The sequence below is a fragment of the Chrysochloris asiatica genome, unplaced genomic scaffold (assembly GCF_000296735.1).
Source record: "Chrysochloris asiatica unplaced genomic scaffold, ChrAsi1.0 scaffold00007, whole genome shotgun sequence".
Classification (NCBI taxonomy): domain Eukaryota; kingdom Metazoa; phylum Chordata; class Mammalia; order Afrosoricida; family Chrysochloridae; genus Chrysochloris; species Chrysochloris asiatica.
The window spans coordinates 19,945,522-19,973,452 of NW_006408525.1; the positions used below are offsets into that span (position 1 = coordinate 19,945,522).

The 27,931-nt window shown below is 49.0% G+C and overlaps 1 protein-coding gene across 1 annotated transcript in view; it reads right to left on the reverse strand.

The window, feature by feature from the left end:
- Window positions 1-746: 746 nt before the first annotated feature.
- The window catches only part of ABCC3 (ATP-binding cassette, sub-family C (CFTR/MRP), member 3), a 58,191-nt gene continuing 31,006 nt past the window's right edge, over window positions 747-27,931 (reverse strand). Inside the window, exons 13-32 of the mRNA XM_006833646.1 lie at window positions 26,556-26,759; window positions 26,309-26,455; window positions 25,846-25,933; window positions 25,455-25,521; window positions 24,974-25,100; window positions 24,697-24,873; window positions 22,326-22,493; window positions 21,909-22,098; window positions 20,305-20,419; window positions 19,950-20,097; window positions 19,644-19,851; window positions 19,156-19,466; window positions 16,689-16,888; window positions 16,439-16,565; window positions 15,296-15,397; window positions 10,443-10,589; window positions 10,131-10,289; window positions 9,473-9,639; window positions 5,782-5,976; window positions 747-855 (exon numbers count right to left, since the gene is read on the reverse strand). Of these exons, the coding sequence (XP_006833709.1) occupies window positions 747-855; window positions 5,782-5,976; window positions 9,473-9,639; window positions 10,131-10,289; window positions 10,443-10,589; window positions 15,296-15,397; window positions 16,439-16,565; window positions 16,689-16,888; window positions 19,156-19,466; window positions 19,644-19,851; window positions 19,950-20,097; window positions 20,305-20,419; window positions 21,909-22,098; window positions 22,326-22,493; window positions 24,697-24,873; window positions 24,974-25,100; window positions 25,455-25,521; window positions 25,846-25,933; window positions 26,309-26,455; window positions 26,556-26,759 (3,156 nt within the window). The remainder of the gene's footprint in view (window positions 856-5,781; window positions 5,977-9,472; window positions 9,640-10,130; window positions 10,290-10,442; window positions 10,590-15,295; window positions 15,398-16,438; window positions 16,566-16,688; window positions 16,889-19,155; window positions 19,467-19,643; window positions 19,852-19,949; window positions 20,098-20,304; window positions 20,420-21,908; window positions 22,099-22,325; window positions 22,494-24,696; window positions 24,874-24,973; window positions 25,101-25,454; window positions 25,522-25,845; window positions 25,934-26,308; window positions 26,456-26,555; window positions 26,760-27,931) is intronic.

Sequence of the window (27,931 nt, forward strand, 5' to 3'; positions counted from 1 at the left end):
CTTTCAAGTGGGAATTTCCCATCTCTGGAGATCTGGATGTGGTTCAGGCTTCCACCTAAAGTCTTATGTATTGCAGAGGCTCCGCAGGAAGCCTCCTTCACTGGGCATTTTAGGTATTCCAATCAGTTATAGGCAGAAGACAGACTTACAAGCTTTCTATGGTGATGTTTTTTACTATTCCTTTTTTTCCTCCACCAATGTCTATTTTATAATATAATGCAAGGAAAACCAAGATTCAAAAGACAGCCAAGCATCTTAATATTATTCCCCCCTTCCCCCCATTCCAACCATGACTCCATCTCTGTGTTCAGTGCTGCGTTTTTAATGGATTCCAGCCAGCACCCCGAAGTACAGAACTCAGTGCTGAGGAAAAGTCTAGTTTGGCAGTCTTTTGTTCCAACAGAAAAAGCTTTTTGGTTTTTGAAAACTTTCAAGTAGAAAATAAGAAAAAATAAAAATCATAAACAGGGAGGGAGATTGCGCCATAAGATTATTAAGAACAGTGGTGTGGAAGTAACTCCAGGTTGGGGATCAGGAGATTTGGGCTCTGTCTCCAACTAGCTGTGACCTTGGTGCATCTCTCACCTGCTGGGCTGAAATGTTTATCAGTTATTGGCATGCTGTGAGGCACTTTGCAGGGGCAAAAATCTCATAGCTGCCTTCACGTCCAGTCTGCGGTCATACTTGGTATCATTTCTCTTCCGGGTAAAGATCACGAGCAGCCAGGAAGAAAGCCTACCTAGGGATTAGGCAAGTCCAGCATCTTTGGCCATGCTATAGAAGATGCCTCTAGCCTCAAGGAGGTTGGTTGGAGTATCAAATTCAGCTATTGTCCCCTTGTCCAGCACTAGGACCCTAAACAAAGAAGAGAAATGGTCAGGTTTCCATCTGCTGGAACCCAGCCTCGCAGTCTAGCCCTGCCCTCCTGGGGACTGCTTAGGCCCCGCAGCGATATGCCAACCCACCTACTTCAGTCCAGCCACCCAGCACGGCTGCTACACCACGTGTGCACGCTTGCAAGAATGGTTATTTTAGCTGCTCCCTTTGCTCTCCTGGCAAATGAAGCGATTTCTGGGATCAAACACAGGGAGGGACCTATTCATCTCTGCCAGTTGAGGCTCCGAAAACCTTCCCTAATGAGCCCTTCCCTTCTCTGGGGTCACAGGGCTTGGGGCGGGCTGTGTGCAGGGAGCTACAGGCCTGCATGAGGCCCCCGCGCACTTCCATCTGCTTTGTGCCAGCTCACAAAGACGCGGCGGGAAACCGGGCTGCAGTAAGGCCTGACGCTGGAATCTGGGGCTGCGGCTGCCAATCTGGCTGCCACTCATGGTGGGGCCCTGCCCCCCACAGTCAAGCTTGGGCCTGCGTCCGAGAACCTCTAGCCAAGAGAGTACCGGGAGCACCCGGTGCAGTCCTGTCAGACTGGCTCCACAGGGTGGGGCAGGAGAGGGCGGGACTTCCCTGAGGAGCCCCACCTTCTGGGCTCCAGAAACTTGTCTAGGAGGAGGTTACTGAGGACATCATGCTTAAGAGATTGCCTCCACCACCTCCTGCTGCCATCCCCAGAAAAATCTTCAGTGGCAATCAGAAGTGTGCTTTTAGGGTTAGAACTGAATGTTTTACAATGTTTCCATCCCGGTCCCCAAAGGCCTGAGGGGGCCTGACCTCTTTTAATCTTTACTTTGGATCAGCTGTCTCCTTTGCCCTCCTGCCACAGGGCCTTTGCATGTGTTGAATCTGCTGTCTGAAATTTTCATTTCCCTCCCTAACCCCACCCCAACTCTTAATCATCCTCTGGGGCCCAGATTGGGGGTGAAGGGGAGGAGGTGAACTTAGCTCCCAAGGCCCTGCTTGCTATATGGGGTGATTTCTGAGACGATCCCTGCTCATGCGCCCTCCCCTCTCTCTGTAAGTGTTTACTGAATGAATGAAGACCCACTGATGTGTTCCCACCATACTCCTTCAACACAGACTTGCTCAAGCCTCCCACCTCTTCTCCTTTCAGTCTCCCCACATGCATCTAAGGGGGCCAGCCTGTCAGCCCACTTCCATGGGCTCCCTAGACCCACATCAGCTTCCAGCACCACTCTTTGGCACTTGACACAATGAGGGAATATGTCATCATTTCTCCTTTTGAGTAAGTGGCCTATCTCCCCAAAGAAACCATAGGATTCCGTGGGCAAGACCACTCCCGAATCCTCTAAGAGTCCTACAGTAAGGGGACTGCAGAGAGACTGGGGAGGAAGTCACATTTCCCAGGTTCACCTGGACTTTACTGGCATCTTTTAATGGACTCCTGACAATGTTGTTGTTAGGTACCATTGAGTCAGTACCGACTCATAGCAACCCTATGTACAACAGAACAAAACACTGCCTAGTCCTGTGCCAACCTCACAATTATTGTTTTGTTTGAACCCACTGTTGCTGTCACTGTGCCAATCCATCTCGTTGGGGGTCTTCCTCTTTTACTCTGACCCTCTACTTTACCAAACATGATACCGTTTTCCAGGGACTGGTCCCTCCTGAAAATATGTCCGAAGTATGAGAGACAAAGTCTGGCCATTCTGGCTTCCAAGGAACATTCTGGCTGTACTTCTTCCAACACATATTTGTTTGTTCTTTTAGCAGCCCATGGTACTTTTAATATTCTCCTCCAACACCATAACTTAAATGTATCAATTCTTCTGTAGTCATCCTCATTCATTGTCCAGGTTTCACATGCATATGAGGTTATTGAAAAATACCATAGCTTGGGTCAGGCGCACCTTAGTCCTCAAACTGACATCTTTGCTCTTGAACATTTTAAAGAGGTCGCTTGATTTCTTGACTGCTGTTTCCATGAGTGTTGATGGTTGATCTGAGCAAACTGAAGTCTTTGACAACTTCAATCTTTTCTCCATTGATATGGATGTTGTTTATTGGTCCAGTGGTGAGGATTTTTGTTTTCTTTACGTTGAGATGCGACCCATACTGAAGGCTGTATGTATTTAAAGTCCTCTTTACTTTCAGCAAGCAAGGTTATATCATCTGCATATCACAGGTTTTTAATGAGTCTTCCTCCAATCCTGATGCCATTTTTCTTCATATAATTCAGCTTCTTGGATTATGTACAGATTGAATGAATATAGTGAAAGAATACAACCCTTGCATATAACTTTCCTAATTTTTTTTTTTAATGTTTCCTAATTTTAAACCACCTAACAATGATAGAGGCTCAGAAAGAGTTTGTACATTGCCCAAGGTAGCACAGCAGTTGGCAGCAGAACTGGGTCTGGGTCTCAGACCCCCTGGCTCCAGATCCAGCTTCTGATGGTGCAGCCAAGAGATGCAGATGGGTGTTGTTGTTAAGTACTGTCAGTTCCGGCTCATATCAACCCTGTATATTCCAAGGGTCAGCTGGTGGCGAGTACGTATCCTATAGCTCCACACCTGGACTCACACAAGCCGGGTACCATCCACCAATGCAGGGACCCAGGTCAGACACCTTCCTCAAGCTGCTTTCTCCCCTATGAAATGGTATGATGACATCCATCTCACAGAGCGGTTAAACAAGAAATAACAAAGAAAACATTGCCACTGAGTCCACTCTGACTTACAGTGACCCCATAGGATTCCAAGGCCCCAATGGATAAGCACTTGGCTGCTAACTGAAAGGTAGGTGGTTCAACCCACCAGCCGCTCCTCAGGAGAAAGATGTGGTCACTTGCTTCCATAAAGATTTATAGCCTTGGAAACGTTATGAGACAGGTGGACTCTGTCCTATAGTGTCCTATAGGAATCAACTTTACGATAATAGGTTAATATTTACAGAAGCAAATAGCCACATCTTTCTTCCAACAAGTATCTGGTGGGTTTGAACAGCCAATTTTTGGTCAGCACAGCACTGACCCATTGTGCCATCAGGACTCCTATTCCCAGGCTGGTACCCCAAAAAACCATACCTGGTGCTATAGAGTTGACTCTGATTCATAAGAACTCAATGTGACAGATTAGAATGGCTCCATAAGGTTTCCAAGGCCATAACTTTTATGGAATGTTTCTGCAATCAGATGGAGCTTGGCTGAAAGCAGAGACTACTGGGAAGATGTTTACTTGTGTTTTATTGACTATGCAAAGGCATTTAATGCGTGGAATCGTAACAAATTATGGATAACTTTGCAAAGAATGGGAATTCCAGAACACTTAATTCTGCTCAGGCAGAACCTATACATAAACCAAGAGGCAGTTGTTCCAACAGAACAAGGGGACACTGAATGGGTTAAAATCAGGAAAGGTGTGTGTCAGAGTTGTATCCTTTAACCATACTTATTCAATCTGTATGCTAAGCAAATAACCCAAGAAACTGGATTATATGAAGATGAAGTGGCATCAGGATTAGAAGAAGGCTCGTAGACAGCATGTACTATACAAATGACACACTTTGCTTGCTGAAAACGAAGAAAACTTGAAGCACTTACTGAAGATCAAAGACTATATATAGCCTTCCGTTTGCATTACAACTCAATGTAAGGAAGACACAAATTCTTACAACTGGACCAATAAAACAACATCACGATAAACAGAAAAGATTGTGAAGTTATCAAGGATTTCATTTTACTTGGATCCACCATTAACACTCATAGAAGCAGCAGTCAAGAAATCAAATGATTTTTGCATTGGGCAAATATGCTACAAAAGACCTTTTTAAAGCATTAAATAACAAAGTGTCAAATTGAGGACTAAGATGCACCCGACCCAAGCCAGGGTATTTTCAATTGCCTCATATGCATGCAAAAGCTGGGTAAGGGAGGCTGGAGGAGAATTAATGCATTTGAATTGCAGTGCTGGCAAAGAATACTGAGACCACCATGGACTGCCAGAAGAATGAACAAACGTGCTTTGGAAGAAGAAGGAAGGAAGATGAGATGTCTATACTTTGGACAATAACATATCAGGAGGAGCCAGTCTCTGGAGAAGAACATCATAGATGTTCATAAAGTAGAGGGGTCAGTGAAAAAGAAGACCTCCAATGAGATGGCTCAACACAATGGCTACAACAGTGGCCTCAAACATAGCAACAACTATGAGGAGGACACAGGGCTGGGCAGTATTTCGTTCCATTGTACACAGTGTCCCTGAGTCGGAACAAACTTGACGGTACTTAACAACATGGAAGCAGACTGCCACATCTTTCTCCTGAGGAGTAGCTGGTGGGTCCGCCTTTGGTTAGCAGCTGAGTGTTTAACCCCTGTGCCACCAGGACTCCTCCACAGGGTGGTTGTTGTTGCTAAGTACTGTTGAGTTGGTTCCAAGTCATAGTGACCCTGTATAGGGTTTCTGAGGAGCCACTGGTGGGTCTGAATTGCAGACCTTATGGTTAGCAGTCCAGTGCTGATCCTACAGTAGTACACCAGGACTCACAAATGGAATGATGGCCTGGTGACCACTGGGTGGAGGAGGGCACACTCAACTAGGTGTTTGGGAAATGGCGGATCGTATTGCTAGTAGGAGGCAGGATGGTAGAAGCCTGTGTTTGATCCACACTGTCTGGGGAGCCCCAATGTGTCCCTTCCCCAAAGTGTCTCTTGTACCCCAAGAAAGATCACACTGTACCCTCCCCGCCAAGCCAGGCCCTGGCAACTCCACTCTCTTTAGTTTTTAATCCCTAACTTGAGAAACCACATTCTGTCCCCCATGACAACCTCACGCGGTCCCCCCTGTTCAGATAAATCTAATCTATCCTGTTCCTTCCCCAGGCTTCAGACAACCCCACCAGGCCCCGGCTTGGTGACTGAGCCCCACCTGGTATAGTCCATGATGGTGTTGAGCCGGTGTGCGATGGTTAGCACAGTGGAGGTCTCAAACTGCGTGCGGATGGTGGCCTGGATGAGGTCATCCGTTTCCAGATCAATGGCAGCTGTGGCCTCGTCTAAAACCAGGATTCGGCTCTTGCGGAGCAGAGCTCGGGCCAGGCACACGAGCTGCCGCTGGCCAACGCTGGAAATGAGGAAGGCGGGCATCTGCAGTTTGGAGCCCAGACCTGCCTGCAGGCCTTGGTCCCCCAAGCTGTTTCTGTTTGCATTCCTTCCCCACAGCCAAGTCTGGCTTTCTGTGTGACCTCTCCAATCTCTGCCCCAGTGTAGCTCGCCCTGAAGCCCACAGCAGAGCCTGGAAGCCACAGGGAAGAGGAAGGCCTTTGGGAGTAAACTCAGTGCTCTACATCATGAAATCCCCCGATCTGTTTTTGTATCTTCAGTCTATACGTTCTTTGCTTTCTCCCCATCCTTACTCTTCAACTGGGAGCACAGTGGTTCTAGAGGGTAAGCACTGGGCAGTGAACCACAAGGTTGGCAGTTTGAGCCCACCAGCTGCCCCTCAAGAGAAAGATAAGGCTTTCTGCTTCTGCAAAGATGTACAGCTTGGAAACCCTAATACAGGGTTGCTACAGGCTGGAACCTACTTAACAACAACTCTTCAACCAGTGCCATGTTTCTCTGCTTCACCATTATCAGTCATTTACACCTTAGTAAGAACATGCTTATAGACTCATGGTATGGCGCTGTGAACCAGCTGTGTTCACACTGGACTGTGAACCAGAAGGTTGGCAGTTCAAACCCACTAGCTGCTCCTCAGAAATTCTATACAGATTCACTATGAGTTGAAATCGACTCAACAGCACTTAACAACAAGAACATTTTTAAGGAGTCCTTGTGGGGCAGCCCATTGAGTGCTTTGTTACCAATGGAAAGGTTGAAGGTTTGAACCTACCTAGTAGCTCTGAGGTGATTGGCTTCTATAAAGATGACAGCCAAGAAAACCCTATGACGGAAGTTCTGCTCTGTCACACGGGGTCACAGTGAGTAGAAATCCACTCAAAAGCACTTAACAATATGAACATGCTTCAATGGCTCTTCCTGGGTACCGTGCCGAATACACAATGCAAGCTGTCACCTAGAGCTCGTGGAGAAGAGCTCTGTTTCCAAAGCTGAGGTAAGGCAGGGAGAATCCAGGGACACCTGTGTCTGGTCACTAGGGGGGAGGAGGGCCAGGAGGCATACCTTCAACCTCCCGCCTGGGAAGCCAGAGCTTGTGCACAAAGCGAGGCTGTGTTCCCAACCCCAGAGACCACAGCACCCCCACACCCAAGGACAAATACCTGGGCCCTCTCCAAAGGGGTGAGTCACCACCGCAGGAACGAAGGCTAGGCTAGTATTCAGGCCCATTCCCGCAACTAATGAAGGTTTTGGCAACAGAATGAGCAACCACATAGAATTCAGGGCTGATTTATGGTGAGACTGGCACGGGATACAGCTTATACTTGTAGCAGCTGCTAGCTCAATGACGGAGAAGGGGAGAGGATTTCTGTCTCAGATCCTGTTGTGTGTGCTGTGGAGGAGTGCTCTAGGGTAGGTGCTGATAGCAAGTGGGATGTTGTTGTTGTTCTTAAGTGCCTTCCAGTTGCTTCTGACTCATAGCAACCCTGTATGGGGTTTCCAAGTAGTGGTTAATGAGTTTGAACTGCCGACCTTGCAATTCAAACCAAGCTTGCGGTTGAGTGTTTACCATACAGCAAATGGGATAAGAGATGGAAAACCAGCTCTGCAGTGCAGGATTTAGGGGTTTATGTGTGGCCGCCAGGCACCCCCAATGTGGTTATGTAACCGAAGGTCAGCTAACATACACATTCAGCCTTGAGTCCCACTGGTTAGATGGGTGAGGGAGATGACTTAGATCCAAAGAAGGAAAGGTTTAGGGCTAAAGCCCACCCTTCCCTGAGATCCCCTTCTGTTTCTTTGCTAGCTAAGCAACTGTGGGCATTTCAGATTCATAGGTCTGTAGGGAGGTTGATGGGATCATGGGGGTCCACATGCTTTAATATGTGAGTGCTGAGAAAATGTAAAGGGTTGTTTTGTTTGGGCTGGGAAGACTTCAGGGACATAGAATATAAACATAAACATAATAATAGTTAACATGTACCCACGCTGCTTCCATTCCATCACAGCGTCCCTCTGGCTGCTTATGACGAAGGCTACCAACCACACATGCCTATTGAGCACCTGAAATGTGGCAAGCCCACCTTGAGACATGCCGCAAGGCAGAAAGGTACACTGGATTCCAAATTTAGGATGAAAAGAGAATGCAAAATCCCTTGAATACTTTGTATTATTCGTTACAATTCATATTGAAATGAGCATGAATCAGTTGCCATTGAGTCAATTCGGACTCACAGTGACCCTATAGGACAGGGTAGAGCTTGCCCCACAGGGTTTCGAGGCTGTAAGTCTTTATGGAAGCAGATTGACACACCTTTCTCCCCAGAAGCAACTGGTGGATTCGAACCAGTGACCTTTCAGTTAGCAGCGGAGTGCTTAACTAGTATGCCGCCAGGTTCCTTGAAATGAACACAGTTTAGATATTTGTTGTTGTTAAGAGCCTTTGAGTAGGTTCCAACTCACAGCGACCCTGTATAGGGTTTCTGAGGAGCGGCTGGTAGATTTGAGCAGTTGACTTTGGCAGTTCAAATCAACCTTGAGCTCCAGTGCTTATCCTATAGCACACTAGGACTCCTAGTTCAGATAAACTGGACTAAATAAAACAAACTTTAAAATATATTTAAACTCAAAATATACTTAAATACATTTTATGATATTTTGCATTCTTTAACATAGTGGTCAGCAATTTGAAACTACCAGCTGTTCTGCAGGAGAAAGATGAGGCTTTCTGCTCCTGTAAAGATTATAGCCTCGGAAACCCTGTACAGGGTCGCTATGAGCAGAACTGACTCCATGGCCAGAGCTAACTGTGCTATAATACACTTATCTGATTTCTTGCTTCTTTTTACTTTCTCTTTTTAATAGGCTCACATGATACTTACTGCCTTTGGATAGCGTGATGTTAGAAGCATGGACTTACTATCTCAGTTTTAGAGTGAAGGAAAGGGAGGCACAGAGAGTTAAGCAGCTTGTTCCAACTCCCATAGCTAACACGGCTATGGGCACCTCAGACTGCAGGTTCAGTAAGAAGTGTCTCTGGTCCCTCCCTGATGCATAGCCCGAAGACTGGGCATATAAGCCCAGGCGTCCAGACCAGCTCTGGAGAAAGGGCTGATCCTGCTCAATTACAGGCCAGACAGCCTCTGCCTTGGAAAATGTTTGTAATTAGGCTAGTCCTTCCTCTTACCTGCTCCACAGGTTCCTCCACCCAGAGCCCCTTCCCCAGGCCAAGGATAGCCCTGACAGCCTCTTATGGGCCTGGCTCAGTAAGGCTTTGAAATATACTAGATTCACATCCCACGTCTGACGTTCTCCCAGCTGTGTGACTTTGGCCAAGGCCCTTATCCTTCCTCTCTGAGCCTCAGCTTCTTCATCATAGAAATGAGATTGTGGGCCATCCCTGGGCTTTGTGTGAGAAATCAGTGAGGTAGTGCCTGGTGCCTGACACATAGAACATGTTCAATACAAAACAATGCTGCTCCCAGTATACCAGCTGTTACCTGAGATTCTCCCCATTCTCGGAACACTGGAAGTCCAGGCCCTCTGGCTGGGCGCTCACAAAGGCATGCAGGTGGGACAGCTCCAAGGCCTGCCACATGTCTTCCTCCGAGAAATTGCCAAAGGGGTCCAGGTTCATACGCAGGGTCCCCGAGAACAGGATGGGGTCCTGAGGACACAACACAGCCCCAGAAGGAACCAAAAGAGAGGGATTGATCTCGCCCTTTCCTACTCTGCTCCTAGTCATCTAGACAGAGACACTGACTAAGCATAGAACTGCCTGCAGGAAAGTGATAAACCTCAGCTTAGTCAATCACTAAATCCTCCATTAAAGTAGGATTCAGGACCAGTAAGCTGGCTCCAGAGTGTCCAGTCAGCAGAAAAAACAAAGCCCAGAGGAACACATAAGAGTGAAATACAATTCAGAGGTGTGCCAAAAAGGAGGACGGCAGAACATCTCAGAACACTTGGGTTGGCTTCCTGTGGTCTTGCCGCACTTGCTATTCCAATACAGGGTCTGACTAGGCCACCAGAGTCTGACTCTTCCGGATCCGAGGCTGTGGTGGCTCCTCTGTGGCTATACTCCCTGCTGTCCAGCCCTTCCCCAGCCTGAATCCTCAAGCCACAGGTCAGTGTGGTCAGTCCATGCTAGGTTCATACCTGAGGGATGATGGTCAACTGAGAGCGCAGGTCATGGAGACCAAAGTCTGCCACATTGAGGCCATCGATGCGGATTTCACCTTCTGCCGCCTCCAGGATGCGGAAGAGGCAGAGGGTCATGGATGATTTGCCGGCGCCTGTGCGTCCCACGATCCCCACCTGGAGGGGGTGGGTGAGGGGCTCTCAGGGTGAGTGAGGAGAGCCCAAGGAGGCCTCTCCTAGAGAGGCTACTCTCAAGGACCCCTGACCCCCGAGTGCTGTGAGCACACATCCCCAGCACAAAGATCCACCCCACATCCTACCCCATAGTACCTTCTCACCACCGTGCACGTGCAGACTCAGGTTCTTCAGCACCAGGTCCAGGCCTGCCCGGTAGCGAACAGAGTAATTCTGGAACTCCACCTTACCATGTGAGGGCCAGTCTTTCGGGGGCCGGCTGCCCTCCACCACCCAGGGGGCCTGGATGAAAGAGGTGTGGCGTTGCCTCTTCCCCTGCCTGACCTTGTCACACTTCCACCTCCCTCTCTTCCAAGTCCTCAATCCTCAACCATTGCAGTCCTTGGGGGAAGGCCCCTGGCACCTTGTGGTTCAACTCTGCAGTTCAACAAACCCTTTATCCCCAGCTGCTTTAAAATGTCTACTTCCTCCGTGTCCCATAGTCCTGAGGCACTGCTCCAGCCCCACTTTCTCCATTCATTATTATCTGTGCCAGGTCCTGGGGATATAATGGGGAATAAGGCACAGTCCTTAGCCCTGTGAGCTTCATACTTTAATGGATGGCGGTGGTGGTGGATACATAACCAACCAATAGGCACATTTCTAGGTGATGATGCTCAGGGAGGAGACGGGCTTGCTGCTCTATAGAGAATGGTCAGAGAAGGCTGCCTGGAGAAGGTGGTATTTGAGTCGAGTCCTCACAGAGGTGAGAGCACAAGTCAAGTGGAGTTCTGGGTGGCAGCGCATGTGTCCCTGGGTGTGTGCTGAAGCTCAGTGAGAAAGGCAAACGAGTGAGGAGACAGAGGAGGTGCGTGGGCCCATCACATAACACCTTGATGATTTTGAGGACTTTTTTTGCATTGAGTAAATGCAGAGCCATCAGAGGGCTGCGCACAGAAGAGTGATGAGACATGATATGTTTGTAAAGGATCCTCTTGGCTGCTAAGGGGAAAATCGACGGTGTGGGGAGGGAGGGGGAAATCGGTTGTTAAATAGTTAAAGGTTGTTGCAATGATCTGGGTATGAGCTGATGGAAGTTTTGAGGCAGAACCAGTCACATAATTTGCAAGGCCTAGTGCAAAATGAAAATGTGAAGTCCTTTGTTCAAAAATGACTAAGAATCATAGGGTGGCAACAGCAGAGACTTAAACCAAGCATGAGCTCTTTCTAAGCCCCTGTGTGACTGCACACAGACTCATGAGCCAGCCTTGTCTCAAGGCAAGGGAAGCCAGACTGCTGGCAAAAAAGCAAAGCAAGTGTAGGCTGTTGTCTCCTGAGGGAGGATCCAAGATAAGAGGGTAGCAGGGTGGAAGTTGGAATCTTTTAGGATGGGAAAGGTGGATCATCTGTATGGGCTGGGACAACTGGAAAGTAGGCATGAAGGATGGGAGCAGCGGTGGCTCGGTAGTAGAACCCTTGCCTTCTTTACAGAAGACCTGGGTTCAGCTCCCAGCCAATGCTCCACATGCGTAGCCACCTCTCATCTGCCAGAGGAGGCCTGTGATGCTGCACAGGTGTCCGCAGAGTTTCCAGGCTAAGACAGACTAGGAAGAAAGACCTGGAGTTATACTCCCAGCCCCCTACCCCCACAAAAAATCAGCCAATGAAAACCTGATTATTGAATGTTTTGATCAGAGATTCTATAGAAGAATCCTGGTCAAAAGGTGGGGGAATGCAAAACAAAATTTCATGGGATTCAGACTTTCTGGAGTCATCGAGTCTAGATGAATTCCCCAAATCATTTTCCCTGAGATAATCTTTAAACCTTAAGCCAAAAATAATTCCATGAAAATATATCTTTTAAGCCAAACAGTAGCTTAATTAATAAGAAATGTCCCCTTGACTATTTTGCTCTTTTAAAAACTATTTATATGGGATCAAACTGACAAGTTAAAACATTAGCTAGGAAACTTATGGGGCAGTGAGTTTATGTTCAGAGAAGCAATTAGAAAAAGGAAGCTGAGAATGATTGTACAAATTGACGAATGTAATCAATGCCAACAAATTACACAACTGTTGAATTGGTGTATGTTCTGCTGTGTATATTCTTAACAACAACAAAGATTAAATTAAAATAAAATCGTGTACAGACCAGCCTATGGAGCAGAGTGGTCTGGTCCCATCGTGTGCGGAATGGGTGGCTGTGAGTTGAGATGGGGGGGGCTGACTTGATAGGAACTAACACCTAAGACAGACATGAAGAGGGGGGACGTGAAGATCCAGACGGGGTGGGGGGTGTCTGGAGATGATGGAGGTCATGGGGTAGAGAGGCCAGATCGAGAGGAATGGAGGCAGTCTGACAAGGCAAGAGCAAGGGTCCCGGAATCCATGAGACAGAGCTGGAGGTCCTGTCATCTAAGTGTCACTGAGAGGTTGTGTTAGATGAGGGTAGAAAGTCTCACCGAGACTCGGGACCTGGACGGTCACTGGAAAGCACTTTCAGTGGAGTGATGGGAACAGAAACCAGACTGCTACAGGCAGATGAGGGAAAGGAAAATGAGTACATGAAGATAAAACTCAACACTTGCTGTTCTCTCTGTTGCACTGCCCTTCCCCCAGATGGCCACTTGGTTTGTGGACCTCCATCAGGACTTAACTCAAATGTCACCTCCTTCAGGAAGTCCTCCCTGATCACCCTATAGAAAGCAGTGGCACAAAGCATATCTCCCTGAGTATTGGCACCTTCTTACACAATGGTAGTGGTGGCTGTGTGTCACGGAGTCAGTTGCAACTCACAGTGACCCTGTATAAGGTTTCTGAGGCTGGAAATCTTTTCAGGAGCAGAAAGCCTCATCTTTCTCCCATGGAGCTGGTGGGCTTGAATTGCGAATTGCTGCCTTTGTGGTAGTGATCCAATGGTCTCTCTCTCTCTCACTCTCTCTCTCTATGTATATATGTTGTTACTGTTGTTAAGTCCTGTTGAGTTGGTTCTGACTCACAGCGACCTCTGTATAGGATTTCTGAGGAGTGGCTGGTGAGTTTGAACTGCCAACCTTGCGGTTCAAACAGACCTTCCAGTCTAGTGCGTATCCTACAGTGCCACACCAGGACCCCATACATGGCGGCGGTGGTGGTTGTGTAACATTAAGTGAATTCCGACTCATAGCGACCCAGTATAGGGTTTCCAAGGCAGAAAGCCTCATCTTTCTTCCTCGGCGCAATTGGTAAACTCGAACTACTGACCTCATAGTTAGGAGCTCAGCTCGTAATCCACTATGCTACCAGGGTTCCTTTCTAACATACTTGTTGTTGTTATGTGTCGTGGAGTTGGTTCTGACTTATAGCAACCCTGTACAGGGTTTCCGAAGCTATAAATCTTTACAGGAGCAGAAAGTCTTATCTTTCTCCCACGGAACAGCTGGTAGTTTCGAACTGCTGACTGTGAGATTAGTAGCCTGATTCATAACCACTTTTCTAGATTCAGAGCTCCTTTTCTAGAAGTGTGTTTATTTGTTGATTGTGTGTCTCCCCCTATTAAAGTATGAGGTCCATGAAGTAATGAGGATGTGGATTCTTCATGTTTAGCATTCCAAATTTTAAGCAAGCTTTATGACGAAGGAGAGTGGAAGATGGGGCAGTAACTGGCATGGGATGTAGGGGAGAGAGATGGTTGGTTTGGTTTGTTTAGAATGAGAGATATGATAGCATATGTTTTCAGGTGGATGGGAATCACCCACCAGAGGGGAAAGATTTGTGATACAAGAGATCAAGGGCATAAATGAGGAAGTCAAGTCCTTGAGTGGCAATGAGAAGTAGAGGGCCTGAACTCTGCAACAATGAGAGACATTTCCTGCTAAAAGAGAGGAAGGAGAAAATGAAGACGGCAGGCTTGAAGATCTTGAGGCAGAAAGGTTGCGGGGGTTCATGTTTTATGACCGATTTTCTCATTAAGTGGCAAGCAAGCTCCTCAGCTGGGCACAAGGGAGAAGGAGATGTCGGAGTTTGAAGAGATAGAATGTTTGAAACAGCTCTCTCTGAAAGTGGCAAGACCTGCCTATTGGAGAGGCCGAGTAGGAATGCCCAGTGGTGATGTGTGGTTATAATATTTGAAGTTAAATCAGCGATTTTTTTCCCAGCAACATTTTAGCTGCTCAGTGTAGGCGTGAAGACGTAGACAGATGGGCTCACCTGGGTTTGGGGTTTTGTAGATGAACACAACTGAGAGAGAGAGAGAGACCAACAAGGTAGTTGAAAGCATTTGTGTTGAAGGAACTTAGATTCTAGGCTAGATGGGAGGGAGATAAAGCCATGAGGACCCAATGGACAGAGACAAAGGTAGGTTCCCAGGATTGGGGCTCCCCATGAGGACAAAGTCTTATAATACAAAGTGGTGACCTGAGACACGTGGACTGGGATAAGTGGGTTGGGGTCGTCCAAAAGTGGGCTATCTGACATTGAGCTCTCTGAGGTGGTGGGGTTTCTGGATGAAGTGGTCTAGGGTGCGGCTATGGGAGGCAATGGGTGGTAAAAAGAGGACAGCTCCCTTTCCTTAACAATGTCATACTGTCCCCTCTGTATCTTCAACCAGTCTGATCTCTTTGGTTGAAATGCTCATCTTCCCACTGCCCCATCATTCCTCACCCCACCATCTTACCAACCCTCCCATCCTTCAAGTTCACCCCAGCTGAATGATCCTTTCTTCTCTACCATCTTTGGGTGCACCACCCTTGAGCTCTTGCTATCTACTGCTGATCCCTCAGTATGTCTTACCTCTCCCATTGAATCAGAATCTGCTTGAGGGCAGGCCCCGATTTGCTGAACTTGAACCCTTTGCAACTCTAAGCATAGAGTTGGACCTTTGGTTGATAAAAGTAAAAGTTGAGTGGATGGATGGATGAATGAATGAAGAGCTAACTGAACAGTTGACCTTGGGGTATAAGAGTGGCAGGCCACCAAGTCCCCTTCCCCAGGTATTCCAGATGTATTGCTGGGCTCATCCTGGTACCTACCTCAGTCTCTGTCTTGGTGTACTCCGTGACTCTCTCCACAGCCACAATGTTAGACTCCAAGTCTGACATCATTCGTACCATCCAGTTCAGAGCAAATGTCACCTGGCCAAAGGAAGTGGATCATGTGAAGGGAGAATGCCCCTGTGTCTGCTACACACACAATGGTTTGGGTAAGAGCTCTGCCCCTTCCCCCCGCTTATTCCATCTATGACCCAGGTGGGTCTAGACAAGATCACAGAAGTGCTACCTGGTGACCTAACACATCTGTGCACTAGGTGGTAATGACTTAGGTTTAACCAAGGACTGTCTACCCCATTGCTTCTCAAACTTTCGTATGCATAGGACCTTCCTTGTGATTCAGTTTGTGATTCGGTCGGTAGGGTAAGACCTGAGAGTCTGTGTTTCTGAGAATGGTGATAGTGATGGTATGGTGATGGTGATGTGATGCAGCTGGTCCATGGACCACACTTTGGGTACCAAGGAGTCTTGATAGAAGCACAGAATCCCAAGCCCTACTGAATCAGAATCTGCATTTGACCAAGATTCCTGTGTAATTGACACAGGCATTAAGTTAGAGAACATTGGTCTATCTGGACTGGACTGATTTTTATTGACGCAAGCACTCAATACTCCAGCCACAGGAGAAAATGTGATCCACTTTGCAAAATATCCATTTGCAGGACTTGACCCTTTCATAACACAAGCTGGTAGCATCAGCATCGGTCTGACCTCCTACACAGATTTGTGTCCCCAGATCACCTCTGAATTCTCTCTAGGTACGTGAACACGTATTACAGCCTTGCCTTCTCCTGCCCCAGGACTTCTGCCAGGTGACCTTCTACACCTTGTCCATAGCCAGGACATGTTCTGCTTGTCCTTTGAGGCCAATTTCATTTCTCTAACACCCCAAGCAAAGAAACTCCTCTGGGTTTTCACACACAGTATGTTGTTCCACCCTCCGCAAAGTCCTACTCACCCTACATTGTGGTCCCTGTTGATGCTACTGTCTCCCCACACTCAACTCTGAGCGCTTGGGAGCAAAACCCATAACAGACAGACAAAAGGCACTCGGGAAATGCTGTGACACCTATGTGACTTCTGGCCCAGTGGTGGCCCTGCCATGGGGCCCAGGCCCCTCCTTACCTGCAGGGCATAGGACACAGAAAGGCCCACCAGGCCCGGACTCAAGTTGCTTCTCCCAATCACCGCAAAGAGCGCAGCAAACAACACAACACAGTTTCCCACGAACTCCACTCGGATGCCCAGCCACCTATGGGGAACCAGACAAGGACATGCGGCAGGAGGTCTGTTTGGGATCCAGAGCACTGGGGTCCCTGCAGAAAGCCCCTGGTGGGACATCTTGGTGGAGTGGAGTAGGGGAGAGGCTTCTGACCGGTTGGAGATGATGTAGGCATAGCCACTCTTCTGGTTGGTGTCCACCTTCATGTCACTAATAGCCACGAAGTCCTGGTTACGGCCGTAAGCCCGAATGACACTGGCACCAGTCACCGTCTCCGAAAAGTGAGAGTAAATGGGTGAGCGACTGACCGATTCCAGCCGCTTCAGTTGTCTTGAGGTGGCCACATAGAGACGCTGACAGGCACAGGAGAAAGAGCTTGGGGTCAGGACCACAGAACTGATTCAGTTCAGCCCACCCTCAGACCCGCCCACTCCCCAGGCCTTCCTCCCAGCTAGTCACACTCCCCTGAGATCTTGTTCCCTTCCCAACTCCTCAAGAACCTTTGAATTGGGTTCCTAATGTGGCTCCCTGAACTTTCTCTGCCCTTTTCCCCTGTTAGCTCTGCTCATTCTTGTAAGTTACCTTCCTACATGAATTCTGATTTCTTTCTCAGAATGGCCCCATCACCCTCTTAGGGAGCCTGGAGGGGGTTCCTGAGCCAGCAAACATGCCTATCTCTACTTAAGGGGCCTGGGAATGCGCTCACACAGTAAAATGCTGTTTTGCAAAATTTGCCAAAATAAGATAATTTCATATTTTTTTCCTTAAAGAGCCTCTCCCCTGCATTGTTTAAACTTTAACCCTACAACAATAGAGCTCTATCTCTAGTTTCCGTCTTCTGCTCTGTGGGCACCAAGATGGCCAGAGCTGTATGGGATGTGAACTCAGACAAAGATGCTGAACTTCTATCCACCTTGGAATATACCTACATCAACTCATTAACTAATGCAGGACATGACTTTTGCAGTTGTTAGGTACTGTCCAGTTGGTTCCAACTCATAGTGATCCTATGCATAATAAAATGACACACTACCCCGCACTTCGCCATCGTCACAATTGGTACATTTGAATCTATTGCTGCTACCACAGTGCTAATTCATCTAGTTGTGGGTCCTTCTCTTTTTCGCGGACCCTTCACTTTATCAAGCATGATGCCTTTCTCCAGGGACTGATCCCTACCAATAACATCGAGAGATGAAGTCTCACCATTCTGGTTTCTAAGGAGCATTCTGGCTATACTTCTTCCAACACAGATCTGTTTGTTCTTTTAGCAGTCCATGGCACTTTTAATATTCTCCAACACCACAACCCAAATGCATCAATTCTTCTATGGTCTTCCTTATTTGCTCTCCAACTTTCACATATTATGTGGTTGGTGGTAGTGTGCCGTGTAGTCGGTTCCGACTCATAGCGACCGTGTACAGGGTTTCCGAGGCTGTAAATCTTTATGGGAACAGAAAGTCTCATCTTCCTCCCGTGGAACAGCTGGTAGTTTCGAACTGTTGACTTGTGGTTCACAGCCTGATTCATAACCACTATGCATGAGGTGATTGAAAATACCATGGCTTGGGTCAGATACAACTTTCGTCCTCAAACTGAAATCTTTGCTCTTAAACACTTTAAAGAGGTCTTGTGTACCAGATTTGCCTAATGCAATATGTTGTTTGATTTCTTGACTTCTGCGTCCCCGAGGGTTGATTGTGTATCCAAGCAAAGTGAAATCTTTGACCGCTTCAATCTTTTCTCCATTTACCATGATGTGATTTACTGGGTCCAATGGTGGGGATCTTTGCTTTCTTTACTTCAAGGTGCAATCCATACTGAAGGCTGTAGTATTGATCTTCATCAGTAAGTATTTTAAGTCCTCTTCATTTCCAGCAAGCAAGGTTGTATCATCTGCATATCGCAGTTAGCTGTAGCTATATGAAGGAGCCCTGGTACCAATGAAGGATAAGCATTGGGCTGCTAACTGCAAGGCAGGCAGTTCAAACCCACCAGCTGCTCCCTGGGGAAAAGATGAGGCTTTCTGTTCCCATAAAGATTTACAGTCTTGGAAACCCTAAAGGCTCACTGAGAGTAGGAACGACAAGAGGGTAGTGAGTTTGTTTTTTGGTTTGGTAGCCATATGCTATCAATCCACATATATTAAAGACATACATATGCATCTATAAACATATATGTCTGGATATGTATGAAAAGTGGGGAGAGAGAATATTTTCCCAATTGTTAACAATGTTTTATTTAAAAAAACCGCTAACAGGTAGGCTGCAGAGGGACACAATTGATAGGACTCTCTCATTTTATCCTTGTAACAACCCTGTGAGGTAGGTTTTAAGAGTTTTACAGGTGAGAAAAATGAAGAGGTGAAGTATTTCAAAGAGGTGTAGTAACTGACATGCACGTCTCACCAAACCCCACTGCGACCTACACTCACCTCCCATCATTCCACTGCCAGAGACGACCCTCCCTCAGGCCTCACCCTCCACAGGGCCACGCCCTCCACATGGCCACGCCCACCACAGGGCCACGCCCTCCACAGGACCACGCCCTCCACAGGACCACGCCCCAGCAGCCCACCCACTCCAGCCAGGCCTCTTTTGAGCCACAGGCGTTTGCACACCTGCACGAAGGTGTAGAGCGCAGCTAGGGGCAAGATGACTGTGGCAAAGAGTGGAGTGCTGATCAGGATGACCACGACGGTGGAGACGGAGTTGTAGAAGGCATCGAGCAATAGTTGGATGGTATGGGACAGGACCTCATCGATGACGAAGATATCCTTGGAGAAGCGGTTGAGGATACGGCCTGAGGGCGTCGTGTCGAAGAAGGACTGTGGCGAGCGCAAGATGTTACGCAGCAGTGCCTGGTGCAGCGATCTAGCTGCTTGGACACCGCCCATCGCTATCATGAAGGCCGACAACATTACTAGGAGCCCTGGTGGGGAAGGCAAAAGATGGGCGCGCTTATCTGGACTTGGGGGCAAGGTTGGAGGGGCACTGAAGGGCAGGTTCACAGACAGGGGAAAAGCTAGATGGAGCTAGGGCATGATTCAGAGAATGCCAGAGATGAGGTAGGAACGGATAGAGTCTCTTCCTGGTAGCCTCCACTCACCTTGCAGGATTCCCAAGCTGGCATAGACACTCAGTCTCCAGGAGGTGTTGTTCTGGTGACCACCCATTGTGGCCTCATTGGTCCAGGCACTGAGCCATATGTTGGCCCCAATGATGGCTGCACTTTGACCCATATGCAGAAGACAGATAAACAACATGGTGCAGAGCCCAATGGCCTTGATGTAATCCCAGAACACATTCATCTTTACCTGCAATCAGTGGATGGGAACAGAGGGCCATCATCAGCCCCAGGATTTTACTGTGGGCCTGTCCACCCTGTCCATCCCTCCTTTGCCATCCCACTCACAGTGCCCATCTCCTCCTTCTCCTCCTGGGTCAGTACCCCCTTCGCCTTTGCCTCTGTTGCCGGCACCACCTTCTCTGCTGGACCCAGATGTCTCCGGGACACAGACCACCCAGGACCTTCCCCATCCGAGGACATGGTGCTCAGCTGTCTGCAGAGATAGACAATCAGGTCAGGAGGAGTGCTCTTTGACACACCTACATCACCAAGTCCCAGGAGGAGGGCCAAGGCTGAAACCATGGGCTCAGGGTGTGAGTGTCAGGGACAAGGTCCACTTGCACCCCATCTGGCTGGCCTGGGGTGCCTGGGTGCAACCTCTGGGAGGTGAGGGCAGGAATGGGGTCTGTCAGGTGCTCACCTCATAAACTGCTTCCGGACCTCATACATGATGGGCTCGTTATCCGTAAGGTCTGTGTGGTTGCTGAGTGTGTCTTCGATCAGCAGTACCTCCTCATCCTCTGCACCTTCCAAGGCTTCTGAGGGGTGGGAGGAAGTAGACACAGGCTGACTAGTTCACTTTTGAGCCCCTGGAATCCCCCATCCCCACTCCAATGGAAGGGTCTGAATGGACAAGCATGAGAGAAAATGAGAGGGCGGAAATGGCAGCCAGGTAGACAGATTAGACAACAGGGAAAACTTCCCTTCAGGAACAGTGAGGGAAAGGACACAGGTAAGGTTGGGAGCTTGGACTCGGGTCATGTTGTGGTTAGTGTCCTGAAGTTGGTTCTGATTCATAGTGACCCTGTATAGGGCAGAGAGCCTCATCTTTCTTCCACAGAGAGGCTGGTGGGCTTGAACCAACCACTGACCTTGTGGTTTGCAGTCCAGTGTTTATCCTATGGAGCTACTGCATCTCCCCTTATTACATGCATTGTTGTTGTTAAGTGCTATGGAGTCAATTCTGATTCGTAGCGACCGTGTATAGGATTTCTGAGGAGCGACTGGTGGGTTTGAACTACTGATCTTGTGGTTAGCAGTCTAGTGTTTATCTGACAGTGCCAGATAGGTGGCTTAATAATATCTTTGCTAAGGATCCCTAGTTGCTTAACAGTTAAGCACTCAACTGATAGCTGATAACTGGTTCAAATCAACCCAGAGGCTCTTCAGGAGAAAGACCTGTGGGACAATTCTACTCTGTCACAAGGGTTGTTGTTGCTGTTAAGTGCCATCGAGTCGGTTCTGACCCATAGCGACCCTGTACAGGGTTTCCGAGGGTGAGCTCCTGTCACAGGGGTAGCTATGAATAAAAAATGGACTCCATGGCACACAACAAGAAACGTTTTGTTCGTGGCATGACTGAGAAGGCAGTAGGCAAGAAGACCCCGGAAAATGTCTGTGAGCCAGCCTAGAGTTTGGGGTTGGGGGTTGGGAATGTCCTATGAACTCAGAGACTTACTTCAATATGCCCCAGGAGGGTAGGGACTCCTTAGGTTTGTTCACTACTATGACAAGGAGATAGCAGTGCCTTGTTGTTAAGTACTATCAAGTCTGTTCTGACTCATAGTGGCCCTATATAGGGTTTCCGAAGAGCACCGGTGAGTTTGAACCGCCAACCTTGAGGTTCAAATCGACCTTGTGGTCCAGTGCTTACCCTATAGCGCTACACCAGGACTCTACAATGCCTAGACCATAGTAATGGTTCAATAAACGTTTGACAAATAAATGGCCGTTGAGAACTTACACATTTGCCAGACAGTATATCTATGAACAGCTCTACCATATAAGCTGAGCCTGGGTCCTTAAGCCCTTTTGAAACTCTGTGGAAAAACCGAGACTCCAAGACCTGGTCCCCCAGTTACAGAAGAGGAGGAGGTGAGACTTGGCCTCTGGTGGTGTCTACAGTCACACAGGTGGTTCCAGAGTATCCTTTGTTTAATCATGGGCCAGTCCAGAGAAACTCAGAGACCAGAGACAGGGAGCTGCCTGGAGAAGACAGGAATACATGGGCAGGGGTGGGGGTACCGATCCTACTGTCTTCCCAGTGCCCCTCATCCTCCTCAGGTGCATAGTTGCGGATGAAGTCAGCAAAGGAGCCGTTGCGTTGCAGCAGGGTTGTGTAGGAGCCGGCCTCAGACACTTGTCCATCAGCTATTACTATGATGAAGTCCATCTGGGGCAGGAAGCTGACTCCGTGTGTCACTAGCACCCGCGTCTGGGGAGAAGGCAACGATCTCTTGCCCCCTTTGTCCTCAGCACACCACCCAGAATAGGCACAGAGCCTCGGAGTGAGAGTATCTACAAACACTGACGGGCACACCAGGGTTTAACCCTGGCTCTCTGCAGCCTGTTCAATGCCTCCAAGGGTGTTCCCCGCCACCCCACGGACTCTCAGATGTCCAGATAGCCCCAAATCTCCACTTAGCCTATTACAGGCCTCACCTTGCTGGCCAGCATACCATCTGGTCCAATGACTTGGTCGAAGATATGCTTGGCCACATGGGAGTCCACAGCTGACAGGGGATCATCCAGTAAAAATATGTCAGCGTCACTGTAAACAGCCCGAGCCAGGCTGACCCGCTGCCGCTGGCCCCCGGACAGGTTAATGCCCTGCGGGGAGGGAGAAGGTGGTTACTGGGCAGGAGGGGGCCCCGACAGGCACAGGGGGACAGGTCCCTCTGAATCATATTCCATATGCCTGGTCCTGTCCCCTTGAAGCATCCTTGAGGGAGGACCATGGCTCTCAGAGTCCCCCTGGGCAGGTGAGGACAGTCTCCCTGCTCTGCACCCCCATCCTGCCTGTCTGGCTTCTCTGCCTTCCACCTTCAGACTCTGGGAGGCTGGGAAGCCCCAGGAGGCCCCTAATAGGCCTATTAATCAACCATTGTCCATACAGTTTGCAAACGGCTTTCCTAACAATTATCCCATTTGGTACTCACATCAGTCCTCCCAGTGAGGTATCATTATCCCCACTCTAGATGAAGAAATTAGAGCCCAAGATGTTAATAGCTTTGTCCAAGGTGCTGGGTCATTAAGGGAAGAGGTGAAGATGGGAACCCAGGTCTGATGACTCGGGCATCAACCCTAGAAATCATCACCCCCTTGATTGGTCAACTGCTTAAGGTGAGGTAAGCTCTTGCCTTAAACTCATGGTGGGGGAGCTGGGGCATACTGAGGTATGGGTGGGCCCAGATGACTCCACTGCAGAGCTAAAGTCTACTCTCCTGCCATCAGTCCCTGCATGGTAGGGTACCTGAGTAACTGAGCTCTGGAAAAAGCAGCGGGGGTGCGAGAACTAATGGCCTTGGGGAGAAGCTGGGGGGCCCACAGGCAGCTGTAGGGGCTGAGGATGGGATCATCCCTACATTTGTGCATTTAACCAACTTTCTTCCTGAAGCGCCTTCTGTGTGGTGATGGTGGGGAAGGTGCCCCGCCAGGTACATTCTGACTCACAGTGACCCCCATGTGGCAGAGTAGAACTTCCCCATAGGGTGTTCTAGGTAGTTCTAGGTACTAATTTTATGGAGTCCTGGTGTGGCACTGAGAGATAATGTGCTGGAACACAAGGTCAGTTTGAACTGCAAGGTCAGCAGTTCAAACTCACCAGTTGCTTCTAAGAAACCCTATACAGGGTGGCTGAGTCAGCACCGACTTGATGGCACATATAGCAACAATTATATGGAAGCTATTTGTCAGTTCTTTTTCCACAGAAATGGTGGCTTCAATCCCCCAACTTTTCGACTAGCATCCAAGCACCTAACAACTGTGCCACCAGATTTGAGTCTGGAATGCTCGTTGCTGTAGAATATTGCCTGGCACATTAAAAAAAACAAACAAACAAAACCTGTTGCTATAGACTGAATTGAATTCCCAGGCCTGGTGACCCAATGTGGAACGGAGTAGACGTGTGCCACAGGATTTTCTTTGCTGTGATCTTTACCGAAGCCAATGATCAGGCCTTTCTTTTGCGGAGCCACTAAGTGGGTTCAGAGTTCCATTAGCCATTGTTGTTAAGTGCTGCCAAGTCGGTTTCAACTCAATGACCCTGCCTGGGGTTTCCTCGGTGGGTTTGAACCATCCTCCTTGCTTATCCTACAGCACCACATGAGCAAATTATTTGTGCCAGTCAGGGACCTTATGCCTGCCTAGCACAGAGTGTTATGATGTGCCGCCAAGTCATTTCTGACTCATAGCAGCCCTGTATAGGGTTTCCAAGGAGCGGCTGGTGAATTTGAACTGCCAACCTTGAAGTTCAAACTGACCTTGTAGGCCAGTGCTTTATCCCACAGTGCCACACCAGGACTAGGTGTTTAATAAAAACCTGGCCAGCTGTTAAGATTCAGCTAAAATATGATGCATTTCCATATGTAGATTCGCTGGTCTGAGCTTCCTGTCCCCCTGCCCAGAGCACCCTACCCAAAAGCCCAATTCACTGCCATCGAGTCATTTCCAGCTCATGGTGGTCCATAAATCTTTATGGGAGCAGATAGCCTCATCTTTCTCCTGAGGAGTGGTTGGTGGGCTTGAACCACCAACCTTACAATCAGCAGCCCAATATCTAGCCCACATCACCACTGGAACTCCTTAGAGCGCTCTGTAGCCCCTACTTATTCATATGTCAGTGTTCCCCAGTAATAGATCCATTTCCCCAGTACAGTCACCAAACGGGATCTGATCTTACAGGAATGTGCACGAATGGGTGGGTGGCAGAAGCAAATGGGTGGCTGCAGGAATCAATGTGTAGAAAGACTGAGATGGCTGAAGGAGGGCAGCTGTATGCACAGCTCCGCAGGGTTGGGAGGGAGCGTTGTACCTTCTCTCCAATTTCTGTCTGGTCCCCCCCTGGCAGCAACTCCAGGTCAGCCTGCAGAGCACAGGCCTCCAGAGCCCGTTGGTAGTGCTTGGGGTCCAGAGTGCGGCCAAACAGCACGTTTTCTTGAAGAGTGGAGTTCTGGATCCATGCCTGCTGGGGCACGTAGGCCACAGAGCCCTGGCAGTGGGAAGCAGTTACATCAGGGTTCACCCAGGGCCTTGGCCACGCCCCCAGAACCTTGGCCATTCACCTTCCCTGGAGCCCTCACCCTTCTCACCTTCACGTTCACCTTGCCTTCCAGCTTCTCCATGTCCCCCAGCAAGGCAGACACCAGGGAGGACTTCCCACAGCCCACAGGTCCCACCACCGCCACCAGTGTCCCCTTTGGCACCTGGATGTCTAGGCTGGGGGCAAGAGACCAGGAGTCCAGTCAGAGGCGCGATCTGCAAGGCAGGTGTTTGGCCCCCAACCCTCCACTGGAGACCCATGTTTCTTGGTTTCCAGTTACCACTCTGGCAAGCTAAGGCTCTTCCTATAACCAGGGCAAAGACTTGGGCTCACTTTGTTGTTATTGTTGTGGGGTGCCGTTGAGGCATTTCTGACTCATAGGAACCTTGTATAGGGTTTCCAAAGAGCAGTTAGTGGATCTGAACCGCCGACCTTGCGGTTAGTAGCCCAGTGCATATTCTATAGTGCCATACCAGGGTTCCATCGGGCCCACTTTAGCTAGCTGCAAAAGGACTGGGAGAAACTGGTACCTGTGCAGGGTGGGAGGCAGGTCCTTGGCCCAGGTGAAGGTGCCATTGTCTATGGTGATGGCATAACCTGGGAGGATCAAAGTGGACTGAGGTCAGAAAGCCCCAGGGAGGGGAGAGAGCACAGGAAGGCCTAGAGGAGGTGGGGGGCAGGAAGCTTGGGAAAGGGGGTGGGGAGAGGTGTGGAAAGCCCGGGGGTAGTGTAGGGGAGTCCTAGGGGCAGAAGGAGAATGAAGGGAGCCCTGAGAGATCATGGGAGAGAAGAGTAGCGCATCGAGTTAAAGCAGAAGAGGAAGAAGAAAAGGTATCTGAAGAGAAACCTTGGGAAGCATGCAATGGAGGAGTTTCTGGAGCAATGGCTGGGGCAAGGGCAGCCAGGGAGAGGCTCTTGGACCTGGGGAGATGGCCCTTCTATCCACACACTCAGGGTCAAGTTCATCTTGGCTCAGGAAATGCTGGATCCGTTTCAGGGACACGCTGGTCTGAAGGAGGGGGTGAGTCAGCCCTGAAGGAAACCCTCTTACCTGTTCCATCCCCTTACTCCTGCCTAGTCCCCAACCTCCTGAGCTAGGCTAGGGCCCCTAGGGGTCCCTCCCACAACAGAATCACCTATGACTCCCACTGCCCAAGGATAAGGACAGACTGGTAAGAACTAAGGTTTCCAAGGATCCGATCTGATCTAACCTCTGACTCCAAATGATGTCTGGTCCTAATGACCTCATTCAGCCATGAACAAATCTCCATAGTGTGGACAAGGCCCCTGACTGATTTCTCCCTGATCCTGACCCTAACTGACCTCTGCCCTGATGCCAACAGAGCTGCAGTCCACCCAGCAGAAGTGCAGAGGTCAGTGTTACCTGGATCATGCTGCTGACCAGCTGGGGCAGCATATTGAGGGGCATCTTCAAGATATTGAACAGAGTCAGGGACACAAAGGCCTTCTCAGCATCTAGCACATTGTTCTGGTCCACAGACACGTACACTGCCAGAGTGGTGATGGTTACCTGGGCAGCAGTGGGGGTAGGGCATCAGGGCAGCGTCCCAAGGCTCCAGTCATACTCAGCGGCCCAGAGGTCTGGGCTGGCCAAGCAGGGAGAACCTCACCATGAAGGGGGTGCAGATCCAGACGAAGGTGGAGATGGCATGCAGGAGGGTAGCCTTGCGCAGCAGCTGGAGCTCGCCCTGTCGGATGCCCTCCACCTGCTCCAAGAAGCTGGGCTCCCAGGCATACAGCTTCAGCACCTTGATGCCACCCAGAATCTCGCTCATCAGCTTGATGCGGGCATCCTTCAGCTTCATCTGCTCCACCTGCATGGCAGAAAAAGGGGCCGTGGCCTGTTCTGCTCCCCTCCTCAGACCTCCTACCTACTGGGGGCTGCTCTGACTGGGTGCCCCCCATCCTCCTCCCTCCTCCCTGCCTGCACTGTGTTCTCTGTCTGGGATGCCAACTGCACCCTGCTTGGCAACACAGCTCCAGCCTCAATCCACCATCACCTACTCTGGAAGGCAGTGTCCTTGCCTTTCCTTACCCCTTCTGCTTTCTAGAGCTTGTTGATAATGATCACTTTGCACACATTTCCTCCGTAGACTGTGAACTTCCTGAGGATAGGGGTCAATTCTAATTTATCTTTGTTCCCTAGACCCTAACCCAGGGCCCAGTACCAGCTGTCACTGAGTTAACTCCAACTCATGTGTGCAGTAAACTGCACCCAACCAGGTGTTCAAGGGTTGGTTTTTCAGAAGTATATCACCAAGACTTTCTTCGAAGGCACTGCCGAGTGGACTTAACCCTCCAACCTTTCAGTTAGCAGTTGAGCTTATCAACCATTTACACTACCCAGGGCCTCCCAGGGCCTCATACCAAGCTGATGTATTCATTAAAGCCCTGTTTAGGAGTGCCTATACTATGTGGAGTCCTGGTGTGGCACTGTGGGTTAATGCGCCAGACTGCAAAGCCATCTGAACTGCAAGGTCAGTGGTTCAAGCTCACCAGCTGCTCCTTGGAAACCCTATACAGGGTCGCTATGGGTCGGAACTGACTCGACAACATTTAACAACAACAACAAACAAGGAAGACCAGTTAATACCACCGTTATTCAAATGCAAGCACCAACAACTAAAGCCGTGCTGATGAAATTGAAGAATTCTACCAATTTCTTCAAACTGAAATTGATCAAACATGCAATTAAGGTGTATTAATAATTACTGGCGATTAGAATGCAAAGGTTGGAAACAAAGAGGAAGGATCAGTGAGTGGTTGGAAAATAATGGCCTTGGTGATAGAAATGATGCTGGAGATCGCATGATAGAATTTTGCAAGACCAGTGACTTGTTCATTGCAAATACTTTTTTAAAAACAATATAATAGACAACTATTCACATGGACCTCACCATGTGAATGTTGTTGTTGTTGTTGTTGTCAGGTGCCATCGAGTCGGAACCGACTCATAGCGACCCCATGCACAGCAGAACGAAACAAT